Source organism: Siniperca chuatsi, linkage group LG23 (genome assembly GCF_020085105.1).
Source record: "Siniperca chuatsi isolate FFG_IHB_CAS linkage group LG23, ASM2008510v1, whole genome shotgun sequence".
Lineage (NCBI taxonomy): Eukaryota > Metazoa > Chordata > Actinopteri > Centrarchiformes > Sinipercidae > Siniperca > Siniperca chuatsi.
The window spans coordinates 3,116,173-3,143,080 of NC_058064.1; the positions used below are offsets into that span (position 1 = coordinate 3,116,173).

At 40.7% G+C, this 26,908-nt stretch overlaps 1 protein-coding gene across 5 annotated transcripts; it reads right to left on the reverse strand.

The window, feature by feature from the left end:
* On the reverse strand, positions 1-26,908 carry upf2 (UPF2 regulator of nonsense mediated mRNA decay). 5 transcript variants are annotated; one of them, XR_006376779.1, is made up of 21 exons: positions 26,798-26,908; positions 25,254-25,616; positions 23,667-24,446; positions 23,384-23,544; positions 23,046-23,237; positions 22,817-22,966; positions 21,737-21,840; positions 21,390-21,475; positions 19,923-20,031; positions 19,429-19,542; positions 18,526-18,642; positions 17,734-18,123; positions 16,663-16,938; positions 16,209-16,392; positions 13,455-13,609; positions 12,373-12,477; positions 11,975-12,073; positions 11,022-11,195; positions 9,268-9,409; positions 6,996-7,183; positions 1-2,736 (listed from the first exon to the last, which is right to left on the reverse strand). XR_006376779.1 is itself a non-coding variant. In XM_044185571.1 (21 exons), exons 1-21 carry the CDS (start codon positions 26,905-26,907, stop codon positions 2,730-2,732), a joined length of 3,939 nt encoding a protein of 1,312 aa, XP_044041506.1. In that variant the 5' UTR covers position 26,908; the 3' UTR covers positions 1-2,729. The 5 variants fall into 5 exon arrangements, 4 of the variants coding, with proteins under 4 accessions (XP_044041506.1, XP_044041505.1, XP_044041504.1 ...); XM_044185571.1 differs by having other exon boundaries at positions 7,063-7,183; XM_044185570.1 differs by having other exon boundaries at positions 1-2,739; positions 7,063-7,183.

Consider the following 26,908-nt stretch of genomic DNA (forward strand, 5'->3'; position numbering starts at 1 on the left):
TAATCTTCAGACATTTATTGTAATAATTCTTGTCTGTCATGAGCCGAGACACAAAGCTGTAAGCTGTCTTTTTTTTTTTCCTTTTGCGAATGACAAAGAGTTGGTGCAAAAAAAGGCCCATGCAGCAGAATACAGAGTATATTTATCCATCTACAGGCTCAACAGATAAAATTAATCTAAAATAATATAGTTACTGTCATCACTAAGGAATACTCTCAAGCACACGGCTGTCCATTTGTCCAAAACACAAACAAAAAAAGCTTTTACCACGTTACACTTCACAAATCCAAATCAAAGCAAGCTGAATATTGTCACAACTAACTCTTAGATGCTCCTGATTCTGAAAAACAACAACAACAACAAAAAAACATCTAGCGGGATAGAAGTTGGAAAAAATGGAGAATATGTACACTCAGGCGTCCATCAGTGATCAGGTCACTTGATGCCGTCAGGTCTCCAGATCTTCCAGGAGCTTGAATGACGCCTAAAAAGTGTCTGATGGTAAGAGACTCTTGTTCTTGTGGTAAATGTTGATTCAGACTTGTGTTACTCATGTTCCACTGCTTGGATGAGAAGATTGATATCACTCTCATGCCCGTAAGGTAAATATGAAGCTACAGCCGGCAGCTGGTTAGCTTAGCTCAGCACAAAGACTGGAAACAGGGGGAAACAGCTAGCCTGGCTCTGTCCAAAGGTAACAAAATCCACCTACCAGCACCTCTAAAGCTCTCTGATTAACATGTTATATCTCGCTTGTTTAAATGACAATTTGTGGTTTCAGGAGGGGCCGGACTACTTCTTTGCTGGGAGCAGTAACTTCCAGTGGTCACCACTGCTTGCCTGGTATCTGCTCCTGGCCAATAAATAGTCCGGCACATTAAACCCTCTGTCAACCACAACTAGCCATTTTTACACTTTGTTTTTTGTTAGTGTTAAACAAACAAGATATAACGTGTTAATTAGTTTAGGGGAGCTGGTAGGTGGATTTTGTTATCTTCAAACAGAGCCAGGCTAGCTGTTGCCCACTGTTTACAGTCTTTGTGCTAAGCTAAGCTAACCGGCTGCTGGCTGTAGCTTTATATTCACCGTACAAATATGAGAGTGGTATCAATCTTCTCATCAAACTCTCCGCCAGATAGCAAATAAGTGTATATCCCAAAATCTCAAACTATTAAAACATTACACTGGAAGAACGCTCATGGTAGGCTTCTGTAATTTATGCGAACTACTTGCCTGATAGCCATAGCTACTACTCGACAAAGTTTGACTATTAATGCTAGCTACATTCCAATGTGCATTGTCAAAATCGAATTTTTTAAAAGAAGTATTATATGTCAGTAGAACAGCAGATATTCTGTGCACTGGGCATTTCATTACCATAGCAGTGGCATATATCAGTAAGAATAGTTGGTAACACTTTATTTAACAGATCTCATAGTTTCCTATAATTATATAGAGAGGAGCTGATTAGTAACTAAGTATTTATAGGTAGGAAAGATCATGTCATTTGGTAATAATTATAAGGGAAATGCAGACAGTGTTTAATACACTTTCAGTTCATTAATTCCTGCAGTTCTTTGAAGGAACTTCCTCCAGAAATCAACAACTGCTTATCAACTCAACACTAGGGCTGCAACTAATGATTATTTTCATTATCAATTAATCTGTTGATTGTTTTCTCAATTAATCATTTCGTCAAAAAAAAAGTCACAATTTTACAGATGGCCCAAAGATATTCATCTTACAATAATACAATACAGAGAAAAGCAGCAGATGATCACATTGGAGAAGCTACAAGTATGGAATGTTTGGCATTTTTCTCGAAAAACATGACTTAAAAATGATTAATTGCTTATCAAAATAGTTGCCAATCGACTGATTGTTTCAGCTCTAATCAACATCTAAACTCAAATAACTGCCTCAGAACATCGTCTATTTTCTAGTTCCAAATTCTTAGGAAATTCTTGCGAAATTACAGATCCGAAAAATAAAGTGTTACCAAATTGTTGTATGCCGGTGAGAAGTGGCAGCGACATGCCTCCAGAACAACAGTGGCATACCATCAGCCACTTTTCGATCTTTTCAACCACATAATTCATCTGTGTGTACAAAACATCACGTCTTCCTCTGCATCAGTGGGCGAACAGTTTATGAACAAGTGTTAAAACCTCGCAATTCTGCCCTTCCTCTCCACCTCAGCGCTGCCTTGACGAGTGTGCAGTTTCGCAGAAAGTTAGACCGAACAGACGTGTTCCCGTTTTTATTTTAAGAGTCCCAAAAACATAAAAATATCCATATCCCTTGCTAGTCTCATGTAAATTTTGTCCACTCGCAGGTTTTTAACTCCTAAATATGAGTCCGTTTTTCCTCAGCAGGAGGTGATCCGTTCATCCCGCCTTCCCGTCTGTCCGTCTGGCCATCAGTCGGCCGGTCAGGTGTTGCATCTTTGTAGTTCGTTCTCTGGTCCAAAAGAAAGAGAGCCATCTGTCTGACCCCTGACCTCTGACCCCAGCTCCTGGTTTTGCCTCTCCTCCTCGGGCCCCTCGGTAGGGTAAGAGTGTGTGTTCAGGTCAGGGGTTTGCTCTGTCCCGGCATCGGTGGGCGTCTGGAGGACTCATCCCCTGTTTCGACCGGTTTCCCCTCCGATCTTGTCTTTCTCTCTCTTTCTCACTCGGTCGATCATTCGCTCTCTTGCTCGCTCGCTCGTTCAGCCTGGGCCCAGACTCCAATCAGCGTCTCCTGGAGGAGAGAGCAGATATTTACTGCAGAGCTGCTGAGCAACAGCAACACATTTCCATCCTAAAACCAGTCTGTGTTATCACGGATAAAGCTGGAGTTTTTGATACTATTTACTGTCGTCATTTTTCGTAGCATTAGCCATTCAATGTATTTACATTGATTAACTACATCTCTAGATATTAGTTTTCAGTTAGTTAGTTTTGGTGGTGGCGGAGTCTGCCATTCCTGTGCTGGATTGAAAATTGCATGTAATCCAGCGTTCCTGTTTGTACTGTATACTGTTCACTCTCCTGCAGCCGTTACAGAGCTGGATTAAGTTACTGCTAATGCTAACACAACATTTATTACTGCTGCTTCACATTAAAAGCAAACACAGGGTGGTTTTTATTGTGAAGCAGTCACAGGAAATACAATGTGTTTGTAACAGAGGTTAGCGCTGACCGCGACTACTCAATCAAAAAAGCATCTACAAAACAAGGCGTGGAAATTTCGGGCATTTTGTCAGTGGATCAATTTAAATATTGCAGCGAGTAATGGAAAAAGAGCAAACAACCACAGCAACTTCACTGTGTCCTGCTGTTGTGTGAAAAACTACTCGCTTCTTTATAAAGACAACGTGAGTTTGTTTGGCTGCACTGTAATCAGATACACCAGCTGCTCTTCTGTTGTATTTCCCGTTACCACGGTAACTACAGATGTTGTCAACTCAACCAGGACTGAAATCTTGAACCTGCAATAACTGATGTGTTTGGCCACTTATGCCACAGATACAAGTTGTGAACATAACACTGACATAACAACACCTTTAAGTTGAACTTGTTAGCAAACAGTTTCTTATTTCCTTTTAGCTCTGGGTTTGGTCTCCACCAGCTCCTGAGGGAAACATCTGGCTCTTTAGCTGCTAAACGCTCCACTATGTTCAGCAGCTGCTCTCTGACTGCATCTGTCTGCTGTTTACTGCTGAGCAGGCCGTGTACAGTGTGATTTTTACAGCTTTTTCTCTAAAAACGGCGCCATGAGAGCAGCGAGAAGGAACCAAAACAGTAAAGTTGCAGCCGAACAGATAAACAATGAGCAGAAACTCACTATAAAGCTCCGGAAGGCCGAAGAGTTGGGTGATAACTCTCTGTGGGTTTGTCATTACGAGCGATGGCTCTTACATTACACATGTTAATTTGATACATTATTATAAAAATACTGATTACAGCCGCTTCAAGAATTCCAACTTTAATGTTATTACTTGCATGTTCTGTGCGTTTATTACATCCATAGGACCAAGAATAAAAAACTGAGAAAAATCTATTGAAAAACTGTTTATGGATAAAATAATCAGACATGAATGTGTGTTAAAGTATTTCTGATTTTGTCTAATGCAGTTAATTAAATACCTGACAAATCCCTTTTCCCACCTTTCTTCTCTGTCCACTTTTACTATATTTAAAAAAATACCAATTTTAAAAACCTCCCCCCCTCAAAAATGTGTCACTTTTGTGGAAAAACATGGATTAACCTGACACAATACCAACAATGACCAAAGCAAAAATAATGATTTTTTTTGTGTCTTTCAAGAAATTTAACACAATCTGGTAATTTATTACGTTAACGCAAAAATCATATAAAAATCCAATATTGCCATATAACTGCTCATTGAGTTGCAGCATTGCCTACAATGGTCTAACACTTGCAGAGGTGTTAAAGGGAGAGCTACCACATTATAAGCCGTTATATAATTTATATAATAATATATAATTTATATTGTCTCACGGTATATATCATCACATCGCATACAGTCAAGTACTGAAAACTGGAATAAAATTATATGATCAGATGTTGGCTGATTAAAACCAAATATCTGTGTTTGGAAAACATGAAACACTAATGTATTTGAACATTTTTGGCTTATTGTCTTAACTGTAAAAAAGTGTTTGGTTTCATTTTTTTGTAGAAAAAATGTGTTTACACTGAGTATCAGGTATTGTTTAGGTATCGATACCAAACACCTTTAGCTGAACTATACAGCAGCTAATTTTGCTTATTGAATTAACAGTAGTTTAAGTTTGATGTCATTCTGTTCTGTTCTTATTATAAACGAATCCCATGAGAAAACAAGAACCAACATTGTGTTCTGACTTCCTGTCTGCGGCTCTCAGCTCCGAGCCCACTGGTTCCTACTGAAGATGTAAATCTTTAAAAAACACCTCACAGATATGTAGTTTCATGTTTAAAAAGGCTCAGTAATTTCCTGAAACAGCTGCTCGCTGTAGTTTTTAATCAAACAAACAGGAGGAAACAGTGCATTTGTTGGGGACTATTTTCAGCGGCGGATGAATCCACATGTGGTGCTGTAGTGAGTGTTTGGGGCAGCAGGACGGTGTGTGTGGGACTGAGTCAGAATAACCTACAGTGTGTGTGTTCATGGTGATGAAGGAACATGTCACCCAGTGCAACAGAGCGGCTCACTGATGTGTTTTAATAGTTTCTGGACAACAATTGTTCTCTATGGCGCAGAGGAAGAAGATATATCAGACTTTGGATACACACACACACACAATACTATCAGATTGTTAGGTTTTATTACTGTTAATGTGGTACAGTGAACATGCTGTTCTGTGACAAATCACAACCTCTGCTTCATCCCTAAACTAACGTCTCTGTTCTGCCTTTACTTTTACAAATAAAGATTTTATAAACTTTTTGGAATGAGGATAGTACCACAGCAAAATGCATGTTTTGTGTCTTTAAATACAATTGGCCACTGACTGACACAATATGGCGTCGCTACCTTGGGCTGCAAAATGAATCTATGTGCATTTGTGGTTTAGTTTCTGTCAATAACTGAAATTGACTGAAATTCTACTCAAGTAAAAGTATTTGTGTAAAAAATTACTTAAGTAAAAGTAAAAAGTAGCTCACTTAAAAGTACCCAAAGTAAAAGTTACTTAGTTACTTTCCTCCGGTTGATTTTTATAATAAACACATTTCGCCAAGGTTACCTTACACATGGATCCCATGCTTATTGTGTAATCTGTAGCCCTCAGCTCCCAATTATAATTAAAGGGAGATCAGAGCTTCCACACACATGGCCACTCAAAAACACAGCCTCTGATTGGTCGACAGACTCAACCCAAGGCATTGTGGCTGCCAGTAGACAGCTAACAACAATAATCACGGTTTTCAACACAGAAAAATTGATAAATAATCACAGAAGATATTCACTGTCTCCAAAAAGACCCTGCAGTTCTAGGCTGGATTACAAAGCTTCTGAAAGGGATACGATCGTACCGGAGCCCTCGTTGGGAAGGCACGACGGTTAGCTTCTGGGCAAAAAAAGGAAGCATTTAACATGCAGCGTTCCTGAGATATTTAGTATGTCGTATACAACTTATTTTATGTGTAACTGGAGCACTCATTCAGATCGGACTCCTTGAAAATCAACCAGCACCACTGTTTTGGCGCGATGCGTGACATTTTGATCTGGTTGGCCGGTTTTTGATGCGATGCATTTGATTGGTGTCTGGTCCAAGTCAGTTTTTTTTCCCCCATTGATCATTTTAGAGCAAAAATAAATAATTTACTCAGAAATGGATGGATGTACAACTGTAGCGAACTACTTTACTTCATTTAAAGACTTTTACTTAAGTAAAAGTAAAATTACTGACTTTGAAAAATACTCAAAAAAGTACAAATACACAAAAAAGTTACTAAAATGCCAGTAACGTGAGTACCTGTAATTCGTTACTTCCACCTCTGGCAATTAGACAAGCTTACATGCAACTTGTGCATAAATCATATCCTCTAAAATCCAGAAGCAAGAAAGACACACAAGGTGCTGTTGATGTTAACAAAGTATAAACTTCAAGTTATCTTTATTTCCAAATATTCCCAGAGCTTTTACAGAAAAATGTATCTGACTTGAACTCTTAGCACCTCAGAAAATCAGAATCAGTTAAAAGTGCAAATATAAACAGGAACTCCTCAACAAAACCTTTTCTCTGCTTATTTTAACTAACTTGCTGAAGCTTCACCTCTGCTGATAATGTTTAATTAAAGTCCTCGATGGGGCTTGGATACACACAGATCTTCTAGCCTACTCCGTGACATGTCTTTGGCTTCTCTCCTGCTTGTCTTTCCTGTCTTGTCTCTCCTCTCTGTCTCGCTTCTCATGCCTTTCATTTCTTGCCCTTTTCACGCTGTTTGAAGAGATACCAATGAGGTGGCGTCAGTACATATTAAAGGTAACGAGCCCTAATCCTCACCACCATCCAACACATTCTGCGGTTTGTTTGAGCGTCGGCGCTTCAGAGATCGCGGCTCACGTCTCACCTTCCTCCAGTCTTGAAGATGAGGTCGGCGTTGGGGGCGCCTTTCGGGTGCTGGTAGCGAGGCCGACGCTCCCGGTTGGTGTTGGCCGGAGCCGGACGCTGAGCGAGGGACTGCATCATCTCTGTAACACACACACACACACACACACACATATAACAGTGTTAATTTTGTCAACGAAAACTATGATGAAAAATACTTTTTAGCAACTTTCTTTCACGACGAAAACAAGACTAGAACTAAAGAAAAAATAGGCTTTAAAAACAAGAACTATGACGAAATATATTTCATTTTTCATCAACAAATGAAAACTAAACATTAATTTAGAGCTACAAGGATTAGTCGAATTATCGATAAGTTGTCAACTATTAAATTAATCGGCAACTATTTTGCTAACTGATTAATCATTTTGAGTCATCTTTTAAGAAAAAATGGCCAAATTCCCTGATTTCAGCTTCTCAAACGTGAATATTCTCTGGTTTCTTTAGTCCTCTTTGGCAGTAAAGTGAATATTTTTGGGTTGTGGATAAAACGAGACATTTGAGGACATCACCTTGGGCTTTGGGAAACAGTGATCAACATTTTTCACCATTTTCTGAACCAAACAACTAATCGATTAGTCTAATCAAGAAAATGATCGACAGATTAATCCATAATGAAAATAATTGTTAATTGCAGCCCTACCTTAATGCAAAAGAAAGAGGAATGGACTGACTGTTTTAATGCAAAGTCTTATTCAGCATCTGTTGAATCACACACACTGTAGCTCCTGATTAGTAAAACAGTTTCCTTAGCTGCCAAAAACCTGCCGTTAATAAGAAGCATCTTGCATGTCAGTAGTTATCTGTCAGTACTGTTAGCTAGTGGAAGGAAATAAGAAACAGATTCATGGACTAAATTCACCAATAATGCCACTGACAATTAGAAAATAAGCTACAACAAAACAGCGAACAAACTACGAAAACATGCAGACCAGCATGCCGTTTATAAAAGGTAAGCTAATGTAACATTATCAAGAACTGTGGATGTGGTAATGTTACTTTCAGTCGGCTATATTTCGTGCTGCTATCAGTAGGAATGAGTGTGGGATTAATGTCAGCAGTCAACCATCTAAATCTTCCTCTAGATGTTCGCTAAAGGAATATCACTACGTTTTAGCTTCTCCTCTCAAGCTAAAGCCAGACGATGAACAGTATTTTACTGAACAAGTGAGTGAATCAGCTTCTGAATGGTAGCTGTGCTAATCCTAATGCTAATGCAAGGTGAGCAGGAACGACGAGAGTCGGTCTGTTGTATTACTGCAGAGAAGAGTCGCATGAGACAAGAAAACAGCGGCTTTTCCACCAATCTCGCGATAGACGAAGTTACCATGGTAACTGTACACAACAAAGACGGCGACAGCTGCAGCCTCAAAATGCGTTTTAAAACTAAAAATTTAAAATGCGTGACAAAAATGAGACCAAAACTAACAAAAATCAAACAACTTTAATTTGACTGAACTATTATGCATTTTCGCCAAAAGTCAAAAAAATAAATCAAGATCAGGTGCCAAAATGAACACACGCCCTGTAAGAAGCAGTGACAGCTACGACACGGAAAGAAACCTGCTTTTTCTTATCAGCATGAACTGCAGTCGAGGCAGAACTTCAAAGAAGTAAAACAATGTGGAACAACACACCCTGATGTTGTAATGAAGGTCACAGTTTATGTTTTTTTGTTGTGATTCACCAACTTTCCTTTTGGATTCCATTTGCTGACACTGTAGCGTGCAGTACACTAAGCTGAGCGATACGTGAAATGTAAAAAGATATTTAAAACAGTAGCAGGGTTTTCCCCAGGGAAATTGTTTAGCAGATGTGTTAAGCCCTGCTTTTATCTCAGGTGAGGCAAGGTGGGGCACCTTCACTATTGACCTTGCATCAACAAGGAAATGCTCTGTTTTGTTTTTTAACTTCCTGTCTACTCTGGAAGGAGGAATGTGTCGCAGTGTGCAGTTTGACATGTGCTGCTTGTGCTCATCTTCTGCCTACATTCGAGTAAATACCTGAGCAGTTTTATAATCTAACATACAGAGTGAAGGACTGACAGAGCAGCTGGTCACTTATTGTGACAATAATCATGGTGACTGGTCAAAATGTGTTGGTATTTGTGTTTTATTATGTGTTTATATGTGATATCATAACAGAACAGGTGTTCATCGTGCCGTACCCTGGTAGTCCTCCTGTTCCTGTCTCTCATTGATGTCCAGGGTGAGTTTCTTCATCCTCATGCGCTCTTCCTGTTCGGCCTGCTGCTGGTTGAAGTGGTTCGCCGCCAGGTGGGATGACAAGGGCACGTTCAGGATCTTATACTGTTGATCAAAAACACACATGTTGGCATGAAATACACAAGATCAGGGACTAATAACCAAAAACACAAGATATGTCAATGTTTGGTTCAACTGATTTGGGTTTTGGAAAGCTGACATTTGCTGATATTTCTGGTTAAAAGTTAAAAGATAAAGTCCCTGATTTTGTTTTACTGCACGAAATCCAAATGTCCTCCCAACTGACTGTTGATGATGTCAAATTCAATGCGTTAATAAGTGGGCTTTGGAGGAGCTGGTAGGTGTTTTTAGCTTAAGTATGAAGCTACAGCCAGCAGCCGGTTAGCTTAGCTTAGCACGGAGACTGGAAACAGGGACAAACAGCTAGCCTGTTTCTGTCCAAAGGTAACATAACAGCACATCTAAAGCTGGTTAAATCTGGTTTGTTTAACCCATACAAAAACTGAAGTGTAAAGACTTTAATTTCTGGTTTTACGTGTTAATTAGTGCTTTAGAGGTGTTGGTAGGAATAGTTCATCACTTTGGCAAACTCACTTATTCACTTTCGTGTCACGAACAAGTGTATTAGTGAGCTTTAGATGTGCTGGTAGGTGGATTTTGTTATCTTTGGACAGAGCCAGGCTAGCTGTTTGTCCCTGTTTCCAGTCACTGTGCTAAGCTAAGCTAACCGGCTGCTGGCTGTTCCCAGTCTTCATGCTAAGCTAACCGGGTGCTGGCTGTAGCTTCATATTTACCGTGACCTGAGAGCGGTATTGATCTTCTCATCTAACTCTCCGCCGATAAGACCAGAGCATATCATGTATTGACAAATGTACTGTTCATACAGTAGGTCAATGCTAGTCCTGTGCGACAGAGCAGTGTGTGTATGTGTGTGTGGGGGGGGTGTTTACAGAGAGAGAAATGTCAATGTCATTTCCCATCCACACACACCTACAAAGATATTCTGTGTTTCTCTCCAACGTTCATATGATTTTTTTTGCTTGCGTGTATCTGGCAGCCATCCTTTAAACGGAGTGAAGCCGGGCGGACTGAACGCTCCATTAAACCTCCGGGCAACTGGCAGAAAAACTGGACACACCCTACAGTACAAGAACCAGTCTCTGCCCTCAAACCACATATTCCACCGCTGCAGCTTGCCTAAACACACACACACACAGCTACAAATCCAGGGTCAATATTATTCCTGGGCTCAGTTAGACTGAGGCGAGTGTGTGAGGGAATTTCATTCAGCGGGAAGTTTCTGTAGGAGACAGTGAAAGTGTATCACATGTCTGTTTGCTCTCAGGTATTCACTATTCTATACACTTTTTATAAAACTATACTACAGTCCTGTTCCTGCGTATAGCAGTGGACTTTTGCGACCCAACAACACCCTCTGGGTCCCTCAACAACACCCTCTGGGTCCCTAGACGGTAAAACTAAAGGGTACCCAAGTAAAATATCTGAGTACTTCTTCCACCACTGATTATTTACACATTTTAATTTCAAACAGAAAATTATGTCTGCTGCCATAACACAATATTTAACATGGGCAGTGACCTTTCAGCCAGTCCCAAAGCAGGATACATAATAGTTGGCCTATGTGTGTATGTGTGTGTTAATATTGACTACAGCTACCGTCCTCAGTGCACTTTACCTGCTGCTTGTTGCCCTTGCGTGTTAGCATGACGAACTGCATGGTGTCAGAGATGTCCGAATCTCCCTCCCCGATGCACGGCTGTCCGGAGCCTCCCTTCTTCAGCTGACTCTTCAGCTGCAGAGGAATGGCCACGTCCAGCTGGTGCACCTTCACCGTCTCGCCGCTACGCTGCTGCAGTGACAAAACACACGAGTCAGGTCAAGACTCTTCTGGTATTTTTAAACGTGGCATATTTCCCACAAAGGTAGCTATTGTGACTCTAGGTTGTCATGCTAACTTCGCACTTCAAACAAATCTTCATACACTCAGTTGGCAGTTTATTAGGTTTATTACACCTAGCTAAAACTAACGCAGTCTAATACAACAGGAAGGAATAATTACTTCCTTCATGAAGGTTATAATGTTCAGTTTTTGTTCAAACTGTTTAAATTAAACTTAATTTTGGAGGATGTAGTTTGTGGTGCTGTTGAATTGTATTGTGTTATACACAGAGGTGTTTCCATTATTTAGCCTACCGTAACTGATATAAATGGGGTGGACAAAATAATAAAACTATCCACTTGAAACTATCCACTGCAGCTCAAGAGGGAAACACAAAGAGGTCATTTTGTACTAAAAAAACAGTAACTTTTCAAGATATCCACTTGATTTGAACTCGGCTGAAGCTTCATATTAACTTCAGACTAACGTATTAATGTATTTTTGCACAGAATGGGGACTGCAGATTTTGTCCCACATCACTTACATTGGACGCGTATTAGAAAGGGATCTCTTAAATGTCCAGTATGAACAGGAGGAATGATTACAGCAAGCAAAACCTGTTCCAATGTAAATTTGGACACCTGACTTTAAAACTGTGAACCTATCCTTTAACACATTACCATACACGATCTGCAAACTGTTCACTACATTCACATTTTAGGCGAAAGGTGAGTCGCAGGATGTCATACCTGCAGGTTCTCCAGCATCATCTTATCCAGTGCCTGGATGAAGTCCTCGTCCTCAGCGCAGGCCACGTGCTTCAGTCCACCGCCACGGATGGTAACCTCCTACACACAGGCAGCAAATCAACATGACCAAACATACAAATCTTTAAATTAACACCTCTTTCTTCTCATGAAATCAGTGTTTTTTTAAAGCTAAATTTAAAATACTCTCACTTGCTGCCACAATCAAGTGTAGGAGACCGTTTAATGATAGCGTGCTCAAAACACTGGTCTCTAAATGTAAGTGTCAACATTCACCATCACTCATCCTGTAATCGTGATTGTGATTACAGTGCATTTTATCTATGTTAGGTTTATCACTGAACATCTACAGCTCTTCATATGGACATGTCCAATCTTACATTGTTCTCCTCATCGGTCTCATTCTCTTTATTGGAGTCAGTCAGGTAGTCGGTGTTCTCTTCTTCCTCTTCCTCTCTCTCCTCCTCTTCGTTCTCTGACCCTTCCTGTGGAAAACAAAAACGGAGTCACAGCTTGTTAACTGACGGGGAATTCAGCAAATAGGATTGATGAATATATGATTCTGGGTTTGACATTATAGAATATCGTAAAAACAGCAAGTAGAATTTGAAACAAATGTGTTGGATCATCGATTGAATCAACTCTTTCCTTTCATTCAAACTTTTAATCTAAGCAAGTTGAAGTTATCCACCTCTGAAATAAGGAAGATTCCTGCCTGATCACAGACAGAGATTTCAGATTTGACACAATGCTGCATGAATACAGATCTGAACCTGATGTGTTAATCTTCTCTGGTGTCACACGGAGCACACCAGAGTTTGATTGAACTGAACCAAACAGATTAAGCTTTGGACAAACCCTGGAGACTAGTTGAAACCTACAAAGAGTGGACAAACCACACATAATGATTGTTTCCACCAACTTGCACACATTTTTTTAGTCTTTGACAGTCAGGAAGAAGCATAAACCAGACAACATACTGAACGACCCCACAAATGCTACGAGAACAGCAACTGTTCCATGTTCTTGTACCAAAACAAACATGGACAGCAACCAACTGCTTTTACTGTATATATGCAAAGACATTTGTGCTAAAAAGGCCCAAAAAAGGAGGAAAAACACTCAGAGTTTGGGTGAGATCTTGGCTGGATAGGCGTGTAGGACTGTAGAGCCTACAGAGGGAACTGGAGTTGAGGGAACTGACGCTAACTTCTGGTAAAGCTGTTTATTTACTGGTTTGTCTCCCTAAAAACATCTCTGATGCTCTAAATACAGTTTCAGAGGCTTCTCCACCCTAACAAGAACATCAAGAATGGACAAAAATATTAATATAAACTTTCAGTTGTCAAGTTATTCTGAGCGTAAAGTAATCACATCACTTCACCGACACAACAGTGACGAGTGAGTGGACAAACAGGATGAAGTTTAGTTGAGTTAGGTCTTCATCAACCAAATGACTCACATCCTCTTCCTGTTCGTTCATTTCGCTCTCGTTTCCTGACTGCTCCTCAGTCTCAGCGCCGCCCTCTTCGTCGTCATCGCCGTCATCGTCTTCCTCATCGAGAACCTCCCCTTCACTCATGGCACTGGAGCGTCCGTCCTTCTCCATGGCAAGACCTTTATGAAAACACACAGCACGACATGTGAACACACAAGACGAGGCGAGGAAGCTGAAACTCCTTTGACAAAACCAGGAAAAATGAATCTCTAGGACATATAATATTCTGCAGAAAAAAATATTTAGAAACAGTAATCAGATTACACACAGGTGGTTATGACAGATTATATCTTAAATAACTCGAAGCCAAGCCCGTCCCGGGAGAGACGCTTTACTCAAACAAAAGCTTCAATTATAAATAGAGCAAATACTCCAGAGGGAATAATTGTTTCATTAGTGTGTTCTTCTGTGTTACAGGCCAACCTGGATGCAAAGGGCAACCAAATACGGAGCCTAATTTTGCATTTGTGGTGACAGCGAAGAAATGAAGTCAGGCAGGCGGCCTGAAGCTGAAGATCAGGTTGCGTGTGACTCGGGAACTGAGGAATGCCTGATCCTGGTTAAAGTATGAAAGGTAAAACAATGGCACCGCTGTTTAGCTTAAGGGGCCTCCATCAGCCTCATCAATCACTTTTCTCACACACACATAACCACAAGCATAAAAGTTCAGACACACGCACACAAAAACACCAGTGGTGGAAAGTAATTAAGTACATTTACTCAAGTAATGTACTTAAATACAGTTTTACAGTGCTTTTGTACTGTTTTTCCATTTTATGCTTTTACTCCACTACATTTATTTGACAGCTATTGTTACTGATTACCTTGCTGATTAAGATGTTTGAATAAACATTATAAGCTTACACAATTCAATGTGTTGATTAAACCAGGGGTTCCCAACATTTTTGGCTTGCTCACTCATTTTGGGGTTCCTTGTCACGTTTCAGAAGCGTCTGAGTTGTTAGCTGTTGCACCAAAGAGACATTTCAATCTAAACTTCTCAGATGGTTTTATTTAAATAACTCTTTGAGGCACAAAGAGGTGCAACTCTCTAATATTTCACAAAAAAATCAAAGATTATAGAAACGTCTAAAAAATGAAAATTTTGTTTTTTTTCATTGATCATCACCCCTTAGATTTATCGGGTGACCCTTTGGAGGGGCCAGACCCCTAGGTTGGGAACCATGTTAAAACTTTCTCTGCACATTCCAAGTCAACACCTTGAAACTGTTAAACAAAGCCAGTGTTCCTGTGCTGCTATCAGGCCGGGCTGTGCAGGCTGCAGAGTGAGATGCACCTGCTACACAAACGTTTCCTTCTTCCTCCTCTCACCCTCACCCTGGTCCTTTTCTTCTCTCTCTTTGTTTTTTGCATTCCTGAAAATTCACATTACACCTAGAGCTCAGATCTAAGTATTAATTACAGGATGTAACATATCAAAGCAGTTAGACACCATTTTTTCAAGTCTATTTTAATACAAAACTCACATGCCCTTACGTACACCGAAAGAGTTATTTTTCGCTGTAATTATTCCTCCCGCCCATACAGGCCGTGAAAAGATCCAGTCCTAATCAGATTCCAATGTGAGTGATGGAGGACAAAATCCACACTCCTTGTTCTGTGTTCAGCTGAGACTAATATGAGACTTCAGCAGTCTGAGTCACTCAGATCATGTGTTCTCTCTCTCTATTTTGGGTCTGTTTGGATCAATTGCATTTTGGATCGGGTCTTATTATCCTTGGGTCCCCTTCGGGTCGGGTCTCTCTATTTTGAAAATGAATTATGCACATTGTAGCGGCCCTATCAACAGCAAAGCTCACATTTTTTAGCTTGAGTACTTTAATTTCTGTTACAGCTACACTTCATGCTTTTGTCATTTTTGAAGAACAACTTGAAACATTACGTAAGCTTGTACAGAAAATAAACTGAATAACAGGGGAAACTAGGGCTACAAATAAAAATGATTATTTTCATGATCAATTAATCTGATTTCTTCATTATTCGTTTGGTCTGTCAAATGTAAGAAAACAGTGAAACATTCCCATCACAAGTTTTCAGAGCCCAAGGTGACATCTGCAAATTGCTTGTTTTGTTGGACCAACAGTCCAACACCCAAAGATGTTCAGTTTACACTGATATAAAAGAAAGAAAATCAGCAAATCCTCACATTTGAGAAGCTGGAACCAGAGAATGTTTGGCATCTTTGCATAAAAGACTTATGTGATTATCAGAATAGTTGAGGATAACATTTCTGTCATTCGACTGATCGTTTTGGTGCATGTCACTTTAAATATTGAACGGAAAAGAAAAGTACAAAAATGTAAATACCATTTTTGATGGGGACAAATCTATTTTGGTGAGCCAACTAAAAGAAACTCGATGCACAGAGACACTCTGCAATGGACATCACTGATTTTAATTCATAATTATCATTCATTCCTAAAATGTTTTAATGACTGGGCCCTTCGAATGACTGTACGTGTTAAGTATGTGTGTTTCGATGAGCTAAACTTGTCTGACAGATAAAGCAGAGCGAGGAGTGATGCAGCACGATCGTCCTCCTACACACCGGGGAATGCTGCTCAGCAGGGACGACAGAGAGCAGCTCAACCAGCAAGACTGGATGCCACACAATCACTCACATCCTGTGCGCTTGCAGTAATGATATGCCGGATATAGACAACTGCCTCTTGCATTCATCTTTAGATATGCTCCTACCTAGTTTGACGAGCACCTCCCTCTCCAGGTCGGTGACCTGTTTGGTGGCCTCCTCCAGGGAGCAGCTGAGCCTCATCTTGGGCCTGAGCAGCTCCAGGGTGTCGCTGATCATGTAATCGATGTCGATGGGGAACGGGTGGTCCTTGGTCCAAACATCAATGCTCTTTTTCCACCAGATGTACCGCTGCAGACACACACAACATCATTTTATTTATTTAACATTTATTTGACCAGAAAGTCTCGTGAGATACATCATCTCTTCTGTGAGAGAGACCTGGAAATATTTTGTTCAAGGCGCAATCGGGTCAAATCTGGTCATGGACGGTATCAGAAACTGTAACCTTCATCCTGCTGTGCTTCTGGAAATATTAAAACAAATAGCAGCATCCAATAATTATCGGGTACTTGGCTTTTCTTTCACCTGCGACTAGAGGTGCATTAGGAGCAGACATGCCTGGAAGTAGATGAGGAAACAGTCCAGCTTCCTCTTACTGGAGCCCCGGTCAAAGTACTGGCCGCAGGTATCGAGCAAGGTGCAGACCAGGCGAATGCGGAACAGGTGCTCTGGAGGGTCCAACGAGCTGGGGCTGCCGTCCGGATTGATCCCGAAAGAGATGAAGGAGAAGAGGGTGCGGAAAATGACGGCCGACTCCACCATGCGGTAGTTGTAGAGCTCACCCAGGAACTTGGCGCTGCTGATCCGCCGCTGGTTGAACTTGGGTTGGTTGACCTGCGAGTGGACAGAGATGTATTCAGATCCTATGATTAAGTAATTTGTAAGTCCTGCATTAAAAATCTTACTTAAGTAAAAAGGTACAAAAGCACTTAAAGTATTAAAAGTAAAAGTACTTGTTTTGAAGCAGAATGACCACTATCAGATTTATATTATTATTAGTGAATTATTATTACTGATGCATAAACATGTAAGAAGCATTTTAATGTTGTAGTTGGTGGAGCAAATTTTAACTACGTAATATACTGTTGGGTAGTGTAATCTGTCCCGATGCATCATATCCTATAAAGTGACTAGTAACTATAGCTGTCAAAGTGTATCTGGGATCAGTTGGGGGGTAGATTTGAGACAAACAGTAAGCATGGTTTCAAACGTGCACTGGTCATCACATTTTTACATGTTTCCTCTCTGTTGTCAGAGCCTGAGTTGTAGATTCAACCACGTGAAATGGTTTGAAGTGTTGTGCAAAAACCACATGACTTCAGCTCAGGATGGAGCCACGCGTCCGGCAACATGTAGCAGTGTTCTTCACACAGTAATGACAGTAACAACATGGATTTCCTCTTCAGCCAACTGTCAAAAATGTCAATAAAGATTAGCACCTGGTTTTGTGTATCTTCTTGTCCTCTCACTGTACCTAACCTCACAATTCTTGACTTCACCACATCAACTGTACAGAAATAAACCTGTCCAATTCAATCCTTTTATATATTGTCAGTAAATGTTACACAAGTATTACTACATCAGAGTATCAGTACATATTTTCAGCCATACAGTTTTTCCTCTCCTTACCTCCATGCCCAGCCGGATGTCCTCCAGCACTCCGTCCACCACATGGATGCCCACGTCCTCCTGGTAGGCCACCAGGCCGGCCAGCAGGTTGGCCACACAGTGGATGCTGTTGTACTTGACGTTCCAGATGTTGACCATGCAGCAGATCAGGTAGCTCTTGACCTCGGGATCCTGCCAGGGCAGCTTGCGCATCTGCCTCAGCACCTTCTCAGTGGTGACCTTGGACAGGTCCTTGTAGAGCAGCTTGCGGATATACTCCTGCAGCGGCGGCCTCTTCTTCTTCACCGTCTTCTCCACGGGTGGGGGGTTGCAGTAGTAGTAGGCGTTCTCCACCATCGTCACGTAGCGGGCGTCCAGATGCTGTGCCTGCTTTTTACGCATCATTTGCTCCTGAAACCAGACAGGATTTGACAAAATATTAGCTGTTTACATTAAGACAAAAATGTTAATATGTCCTTTCATTGTCACTATTAAGTATAAACCAACCAACACTGGATTTTAACGGCTGATACTGATATCGATATTTGGGAGTTTAAAAAATCTGATAACGATATAACGACCAATAGTACTTTTCTTTTTAACATAAACATATAACGTAAACAATCTCGATACGGATACCTGTCAGTGCTCTCTGGTGGACAAACTATGCAATGGAGACACTGTTTCTAAATGACCTCAAACCTCATTCAGCAATCAAGTGGATTATAAAAAAATTGCTACTCAAACAGACTCAATGATCCGATGAAACCCGCCATTGTGTTCCAACATTTTGCGATGATGATGTGTACTAACCAGCAAGACGCTGGTACGCAGGTGAGACTCAGGGGATCTGAAGAGGAAGTGGCCGCAGGTCTCCAGCAGTGTGCAGGCCATCTCTATATGGTGATGGGTGAAATCAGACAGCAGCATCTGTTGGGCCACACGCACATGCACAAACATTTAATATTTTTATTTATGCTCCCCCACCCTTTATAGCTTCAGGTTGATTTTCTTACTAAAACCTCCCAAAACATTGTCCTCTTACCATCCAGCCACCATCCAGATGTGGAAATTGTTGATACACTCATTTGAGTCACCTTCAGTTAGGGACTGGGATGGGAGGGGGGCTGAACCTTGTGTTTATGTTGTTTAAAGCAAGACCCTCCCCAGCATTGTTAATATTTTATTCAGACACTCCCCTTGGCTTGGAAAAAAATGCTGGTACAAGTCCTTTAAGCATTAATAACAAAAAGATGGCGGAGGTGTTTGGGGCTTCCACCTTTTCTGCATGTTTTAAATTTACAGATAATCTTCTAAAAAAAAAATGCTAGAATCAAACATCACTGAAAGATAAGGCAGTAAAGTCAGTTCTCTTTGTAGTAAATATGCAAATACAACATTAACTATCATAAAGGTTCAGGTCTCTAACAAGGAAAGGTACCTTGATTTTAAGTAGGGTTAGGTTTACATAGCATTTCTTTAAAAAAATTGTAATACTACCGTTACTATGGAAAGTTTGTACTCCTATTCAAATTGTGAGACAACATAAGCTAAATGCTTCTCTTCCAAACTGTAGTAAAAGATAAAGCTCTGGGATTCAGTTTGTGTGTGTTATGCAAACCTATCAGGGAACCAAACACACGCTTTGATCCTGTTAAAACATTCACATTGATCAGCTCAGAGATAACAACACCTCAGGTCTTAGATAGCACCCACCTTAAGACAATGAAGCGTGTCCGTCTTTGAGAACATCTTGAACTTGGCCAGTTCCCCGATGAATCTGACTGTTTTATTTTTTGTCTCGATGTTGATCTGGTCCTTCTTCCGAATCTAAAACGTAAACAGCAGTACAACAAAATGATTATAATAAGAAGAAAAATTTTACTTTGTAATTCATAATATTGTTATAGAAAAAACATAGAGTCCTGTTAGTTTTCTTCTGCAGATTTTGTGAACACCAACATTAAAAAGCAAAACAAAAACATTTGATAAAAAACAAACAAACTAAATAAAATAAAGAACGAGAACCAACACAGTCACAACTGTTAGTGTGCATGTCCATGCGACTACATCCGCCTGATGTATTTGATTTTAAATGTCAGTGTCTTTAGAGTTTGTTTAATAAATTTGTTTCCAACCCAAATTGATTTTATCGAGTCACAATAAAACTCAGTATATTATTCAACAGTAGAGGACCATAGAGGACCTACATGAAACCTGAAGTCTCCCTTCAGCATGGAGCAGAGGTCCTCAGCCACATCTGACATGCAGGGATGAAGAGTTGCCACCAGGCGAGAGTAGAAGGGCAGAAGATCTAACCTGCAAGAGGAGAAAGAGTCAGTGCTCCGCTGATCTTCAAACCATAAAGTATGATGACGGCCCCCCCTGGTGGTGTTTGAAGGTATAGAATAAGGCTGGCAATAGTCTATATTTTTCTTATTATCAACAAATCCCATGAAAAGACTAAAACCAACAATGAATATATCTACTAACAAGTATTGTGTGAGTATCACAGCCTGATATATCTTCTTCCTCTGAGCCTTAGAGCTTCATTGTTGTCCAGAAACTATTAAAAACACATCAGTGAGCCGCACTGTTGCACTGGGTGACATGTTCCTTCATCACCATGAACACACACACTGTACTTTATTCTGACTCAGCCCCACACACACCGTCCTGCTGCCCCAAACACTCACTACAGCACCACATGTGGATTCATCCGCGACTGAAAATTGTCCCCAACAAATGCACCATTTACTCCTGTTTGTTTGATAAAAACTACAGTGAGCAGCTGCTTTAGGAAAATTTTGAGCCTTTAAAAAATATACAAAAATGAAACTATATATTTGTGAGGTGTTTTTAAAGATTTACATCTTCAGTAGGAACCAATGGGCTTGGCGCTGAGAGCCACAGACAGGAAGTCAGAAAGTATTAACACAGACATAACATATTGTTGGTTTTGGTTTTTCGTGGAATTTGTCGACAAGAATAAAAATGTAGAATATTACCAGCCTTACACCTCGTCTACACAGGCGGTGTAATTATAGCAGCAGGTTAGCAGAGCAGCAGCAGCTTCAGTCCTCTGCCTGTGTCTACACAGGCTGCATTCAGGCACAGCGTTATGTTTAGGGTACCCGTGTTTTGGCAGGGCTCAGAACCCAACACTCAATCACTGAAGTTACACGTGTAAAATGGAAGACAAAAGACTTGAAGCGTAACAATACGCAGATGCGACCACAGCCTGTGTAAGCAGCTGTTCCGTCAGACATGCGAGAGCCGGACGACTGAAAAACGTAGCTGAAACGGCTCCTGCATAGATAAGCCTTTATCCTTAAAGTGAAAAAATAAATGCTGCAGTCATTTTTTTCTCACTTGGAGGAAGCAGAACAAGCTGTGAACACAACATTGACATATTATCACCTTATAAAGTTGTTTTGCAGAATGTGTTAGCAAACAGTTGCCTGTTAACACATCCAGCAGACACAGAACAACATTATCAATCATTTGTAATTGTGTTTCTGGACACTTGGTGAATGTAAGTCCAATATTCACTCTCTTTTAGTTCTGTTTTTGGTCTCTTTAGCTACTCAGTGCTCCACTACGTTCACCAGCATCAAAAGACCAAGGTTATATCCATACCCATGGAAAGCATATTGATATAGTTTGCACAGCTTTACCTCTGCCTGGGGACAGTGAAGAGGGCTCGGACAAGCTTCCTCCGGTTAGATTTGGTGTTCATGTTCATGCAGAAGTCCATGGCAGCCTGCAAGGGTCAACACAGTACTCACAAATGTAAAGATACAAAATTCTTAACTTGTCAGCATCCTGTCATTACTCATTTGTAACACTGAACTAAATGTACGAGCTAATCATCTAGCAGAGGTCAGGTGGAAACTTGTCTAAAATACTTCCACAATATCATGTTGTTTATATCAAGTCATCTCAACACTAAGCAAGACATTGTTTCCTACAAACAATATAGACACGAGGTTAAACACAGTCATTCTTGATTGTTTCTCATCACCTTGTCTATGAGGTCTCTGTTGACACAGTTGGGGAGCTGCTGGATGAAGGCGTCCACAATTAGCTTCAAGTGGGACCCTGTGTTGGCCTCTTCATCCTCTTGTTCTACACATACAAAAATAAAGGTTTATAAAAATCCAACACAACAACGCTAATAAATATTATATCGAAAGGCAAATTTTTTCTGTCATCTGAATTTAGAGTTTCTGCATTTTATTCTGGCACTACCAGCTGCAAGTGAAGGTGTGCATTAGGTTGTGAAGACGTTGCACGCATCCTGGTGATGTTATTAATTATTCATGACAGTTTGGCCAAGCTCCAAAAGACACAACTACATTCAGTAAAGTATCTTTCAATATTTAGGGGTCACAACGTCAAGTCAAGCCATTTGCCTTCAAATCTAAAGTAAGACGAGTCTCACAGCAGACGAGTCCAAGTCGTTTTTGCAACTCGAGTCTGACTCAAGTCTCAAGTCTACAGCTCTGTTGTATGGGACCATCTGCATGGCCTATTTAAAACATTGCTGGCTCCATCTTTCTGTCATTAAAGGATCGGTTCACAATTTTTCAAAGCTTTCTTAAAACAAAATAAAATAATTTTATAATCTCCAACAGTGCACATGCATAGAAGACATTCAATTGGGATGTAATTCCTTGCTTAATTCATGCTGGATGTTGAATTAAAGATGCAGGGCCGATTATTATTATTTTACCCTGCACCGTGAGGGGGAAAAATTATTTTTAGATCTGACATGAGGAGAATCTCCCAAAAAACTTAAAATTGGCGCATTTAGTGTTTTGTGGTTTATTGAGCTGATTTTATTTTCTTTGTGCACAGTATTAATAATAAGGCGAACATGAGGTGCATCTAATCTCTTTCTGTGCTTATCTAACCTTGTGCTGTTGTAATCTTTACGTTGATGTGACGGCATTTAATTTAGACTTCAGTCGTGTTGGAGGTTTTATGGAAATTTTACTTGATCTTGATCAGCATTCTTGGTCTGTTACAGACATGAGACCGACATGTAAAATTACCATCACAGTGAAGTACAGAGGTGCTTTTCTGTGGGGCTCATGTTTACCTTGCTCATCCAGCAGTTTTTTGGCCAGTTCTTCATTTTCTGCCTCGTCTGCTCCCTCCAGTTCAAGAGGTTCATCTGTGATGTCCAGAGCCTCCAGGTCCAGCTCCAGTTCCTCTGTGGTGCTGGCCGCATCCTTCCCCTCTCTGCCATCTGAACCAGACAGCAACAGTCAGAACAAAACTCAAACAGAATCTCTTTCTTCATCTGTTAGTGGATTTATTGAATATACCTTTGGCATCATCCTTGTCTTTGCCCTGGCTGCTCTTCTCGTTGTCCTTGAAGAGGATGGCAGGGACGAAGGCCTTCAGGTCCACCAAGTTCTCATAGAAGTTACGAGCATCTTCATCTTCCCAGATCCCTCCCTCCAGGTCATACTCTCCAGGCTTACCAGGGGTGAAAATGTCAATGCCAGGACCGTGCTCTGAGAGAGCAGAGAAGACAACATTATATACAAAAAGAATATGACACACACATGTTCACCTCACAGGAGTCACAAAACAAATATCTTTGGTCCTTAAAAGCGCATTTCTAATTTAACTATAATTCTGGAAAAGAAAGGTCCCACACCCTCCTGCACAGTCTTGTCCTGAGGCAGCTCTGGCATGTTTTCATCGAGCAGATCAGCCAGGGACTGAGTGTTGGCCAGCAGCTTCTGGTAGGAAGTGGCAAACTCTTCATATTGCTTGTGCCTGTCCTCACTCAGCTCCCCTTTGGAATGCAGGATACGCCTGAAGAGGAGAAAATGTTAAGAGGTCATATCATAGTGAACAACAAAAAGTGACCAAGGAGCACTATTACCTGTGGAAGAAAAAAAAGCTGCTGAAAACATTAACTGTGGTCGGGCACTCACCTGTTCTGCCTCTCAGTGTTCTGTAGCTCCCGGTGGTCCTTCTTCAGGTGTTTGGTGAGCGATGTGAAGTACTCCCGTAGAAGGTTCTGGAAGGGCTGCTGTTTCTCTGTGCTGATTATCTCGCTCGGAGGGAAGGCCAAGCCGAACTTGTCAGTAGCCAGTTTCACCTTGCGGGGCATCAGACCGGCAATGTCATCCCCACAGTGCTTACAGAAGCTGATTACCACCGACACATGAGTGTGGGTCTCCCGGTCGGTCCCAATAATGTTCTTCAGCTGCTCGTAAATGAGAGAAAGGCCCTCTTTGTCTGTGAAGAGGCCAACTATGGTAAGCTCGGCAATAAAGCGCAGGTCTGTGCGCAGCTTGCTCACATTAGGCGCCTTTTCCTCCTTCCTCGCTTCAAAGTGCTTCTTCCACGCCTGTAACAGTAACGGAGCAAACTCTGTGTACCGCTGGTGGAAGAGGGAGCACAGATGGACAGCGCAGCCTACATCAGAGATCTTCAGCTTGGCTTCCACGACAGAGCTCACGGCCTCGCCGATGTACTTGCTGAGGTTCAGTGAGCCAAAGTCATTGGAGAGTGAGTCTCGCTGCTGTTCAGTAAGTGTACGTAACTTCTTGACAAAGGCAGTGTTCTTTTTAAGGCTGGAGTCCAGTCGGCTGAAGAAAGCCTCTTCGGGCCGACCCTCTTGGGCGTTCTGGTTCTTGCTGCGGAGTTCCTTCCTGCAGTGATGCCGCTCCCAGGCCTCCTGGTGCAGCTGATGCCCCTCCTCCTTCTCCCTGCAGAGATGAGGTAAAATGGAGAAAGATGCATGATGAAAGCAAGACAACAGTAAAAGAGAGGGTGTCTGCTTTGGGTTTGGCTTTCTTGAGGGTCATGTAATTGGTACACAGGCTGTCGGGATGCAGGAAACATGAAAATTACACATTTCAACAGTATATGCATCACTTCCTTTTAGGGCCTTTTTCTTACACTGCATACGTCCTGATATCAACATACTGTCAAATATTAAACAATGATTCATTTTCATATAAAAGATATTCTACTACATATTGCAGGTCTGCAAAAGTAAATGATGCAAAAGAAGATTTTCATCTGTAAAAGTTGTAACACACCTAAGGGTCAAGCTAAGACTTTGCTTTGCACAAAGCATTCAATTAAGTACCATTAACTTTGAACCTTAGGCTTTTTTTGCTCAGTTTACACTCATTTACAGGTTTTTGTCAGAGTCACTACATGTCATAGCCAGGCATGCCACATATGGTTACTTTCAATTACTCAGAAATGTCAGCAATTTGTATGTGAGGTGTACTATAAATGTTCTAGGAATGTTTTATGACAAATAAAACATTTTATGCAATTTCAAATGTTCCAGGATTTTAAGAACCATGTTGATGGTCTTTTTTCTATGATTTCTAAGCTGATTTCAAATCAGAATCTGACAGTATGTGTATCATGTCTGAGTTATGACTTTTTGAAGGAGTGTTATTTTTTATGCAAATTGCATCAATCGCGCACTAAGGGCCGACAATAAAATAAAATTAGGCTTTACAAATATATGACAAGCAAAGTTCACCATCACTTACTTCAGGAGAGCTGCCTCCTCCTCACGTTGTCTTTTGGCCTCCTCCTCTTGAAGCTTCCTCTCCTCCTCCTCCTGCTGTCTCTTCTCTTCCTCCTCTTTCTTCTTCTGTTCCTCCTCCGCTTTCTGTTTTTCCTCCTCTTTCTTTCTTCGCTCCTTTTCCTCTTTCTTCTTCTTTTCCTCCTCTAGGCGCTTTCTCTTCTCCTCCTTGCCACTGTCTTTTTTACCACTCATTTTGGCCTCGTCTTTTGCTTTGTCTCGAGCAGATGCTGGTCTTCTCTCACCATCCTTCTCTTTTTCCTTGTTGCTAGGGGGGCAAACGTCTTTCTCATCCATGTTTACTGAGCGCTTGCGTTCAGCAGGCATACTGAGGAAAGACAACAAGTTAAGGCATCTGTGTGAATTAATATTCTGTCTGTTGCACAATATAATAAAATAGAACCCTCTTCCCAATTTTCACCTTTTTCCTAATCCAAACAAAGCTGTTGGTCAGAAAATCTCCTTGTTGAATTTGTACAATGAGAATTTAAAATTACATTATCAGTTTTATTGGTGTATACTGATGTTTCCCAAAAAAAAAACTTCTGGATGAGGAAATACAGTAGCAACTTAAGAAATGGGCTGCAAAATTTTCCGTGCAGCAATCGGAATATTTTTTAATATACTTGTATTTTTTTCTATTCCTGAAATACATTCAGAATAGCAATAGGTGATGTTAAACGAGCTCCTGATTTTTTGTTTTTCAAAGATCGCCAGGTATTTAATTTTTTCAGAAAAAAAGGATGCTTGTGACTCGAATATAATGGTTATAAGAGACACAAACTGGGGCTATTTGTATGAATGACCTGATGTAACTTTCTATGGTTTACTATTCTCACTTTGTATTTGTGCATAGTTTATTTCGTCTTTTACTTTTGTTCCTTGTCAAACACTTTGCAATCTCTCGTTTTGATAAGTTCTATATAACTTTATTATTATTTGACAGAATCGGAATAAACATCGAAATTACATTTATCTCAATAGGTAAATTACGTCAGATATTAGTTGCATGTTTAAAGTAAAAGTGGATAACACAGTAAACAACTTAATTCTCTATACCATGATTCTACCGCTAACATTAGCTAGTCTGACACACACACCCACGCAGCAGCTTCGTTGCATACACCGTTCGTTAGCCACCTAGCCCAGCTGCATCGCCTTGGTTAGCATGGCGACGTTAGGTCTCTTTAATGTTAGTGATATAGCAGAGGAATTAGCCTTGAAAAAGACAGTCCGTTTTAAGGGTGTTATAAAGATGCTGTAACGTTTTAAATGTGTATACAAATTCATAACAAAAACAGAGTTAGCATAAGCATAGCTAACGCCTTTAGCTAGGCCACTTGAATGGACGCACTGAAACCAATGTAAACAAATGTTTTAACAGCGTTAAACTGGAAGTTAGTGTGTATAGAATCGTCATGGTGTAAACCTATAATAATATACACCATAAATCCCTGCTTAGCAATTCTCATTTTCGTGTAAATGTTGTTGTAAAATGAAATAATTTACCTGCTAATTGTAGCAAAACAAACATCGGTCATTGGCGATCGTTTCCGTGTGAACCGTGGAAGGACCCTCTCATGTTGGTTCCACAAATGATGCCTTATTGAAAACATCATT

Coding starts and splice junctions, on each gene's coding strand:
- upf2 (XM_044185569.1), bottom strand. CDS start 26,907: ATGATGTTTTCAATAAGGCATCATTTGTGGAACCAACATGAGAGGGTC. Junction 22,967..23,045: donor AGACAAGGATGATGCCAAAG/GTATATTCAATA, acceptor TGTCTGGTTCAG/ATGGCAGAGAGGGGAAGGAT. Junction 7,184..9,267: donor GGAACAGGAGGACTACCAGG/GTACGGCACGAT, acceptor TGTGTGTTACAG/AGATGATGCAGTCCCTCGCT.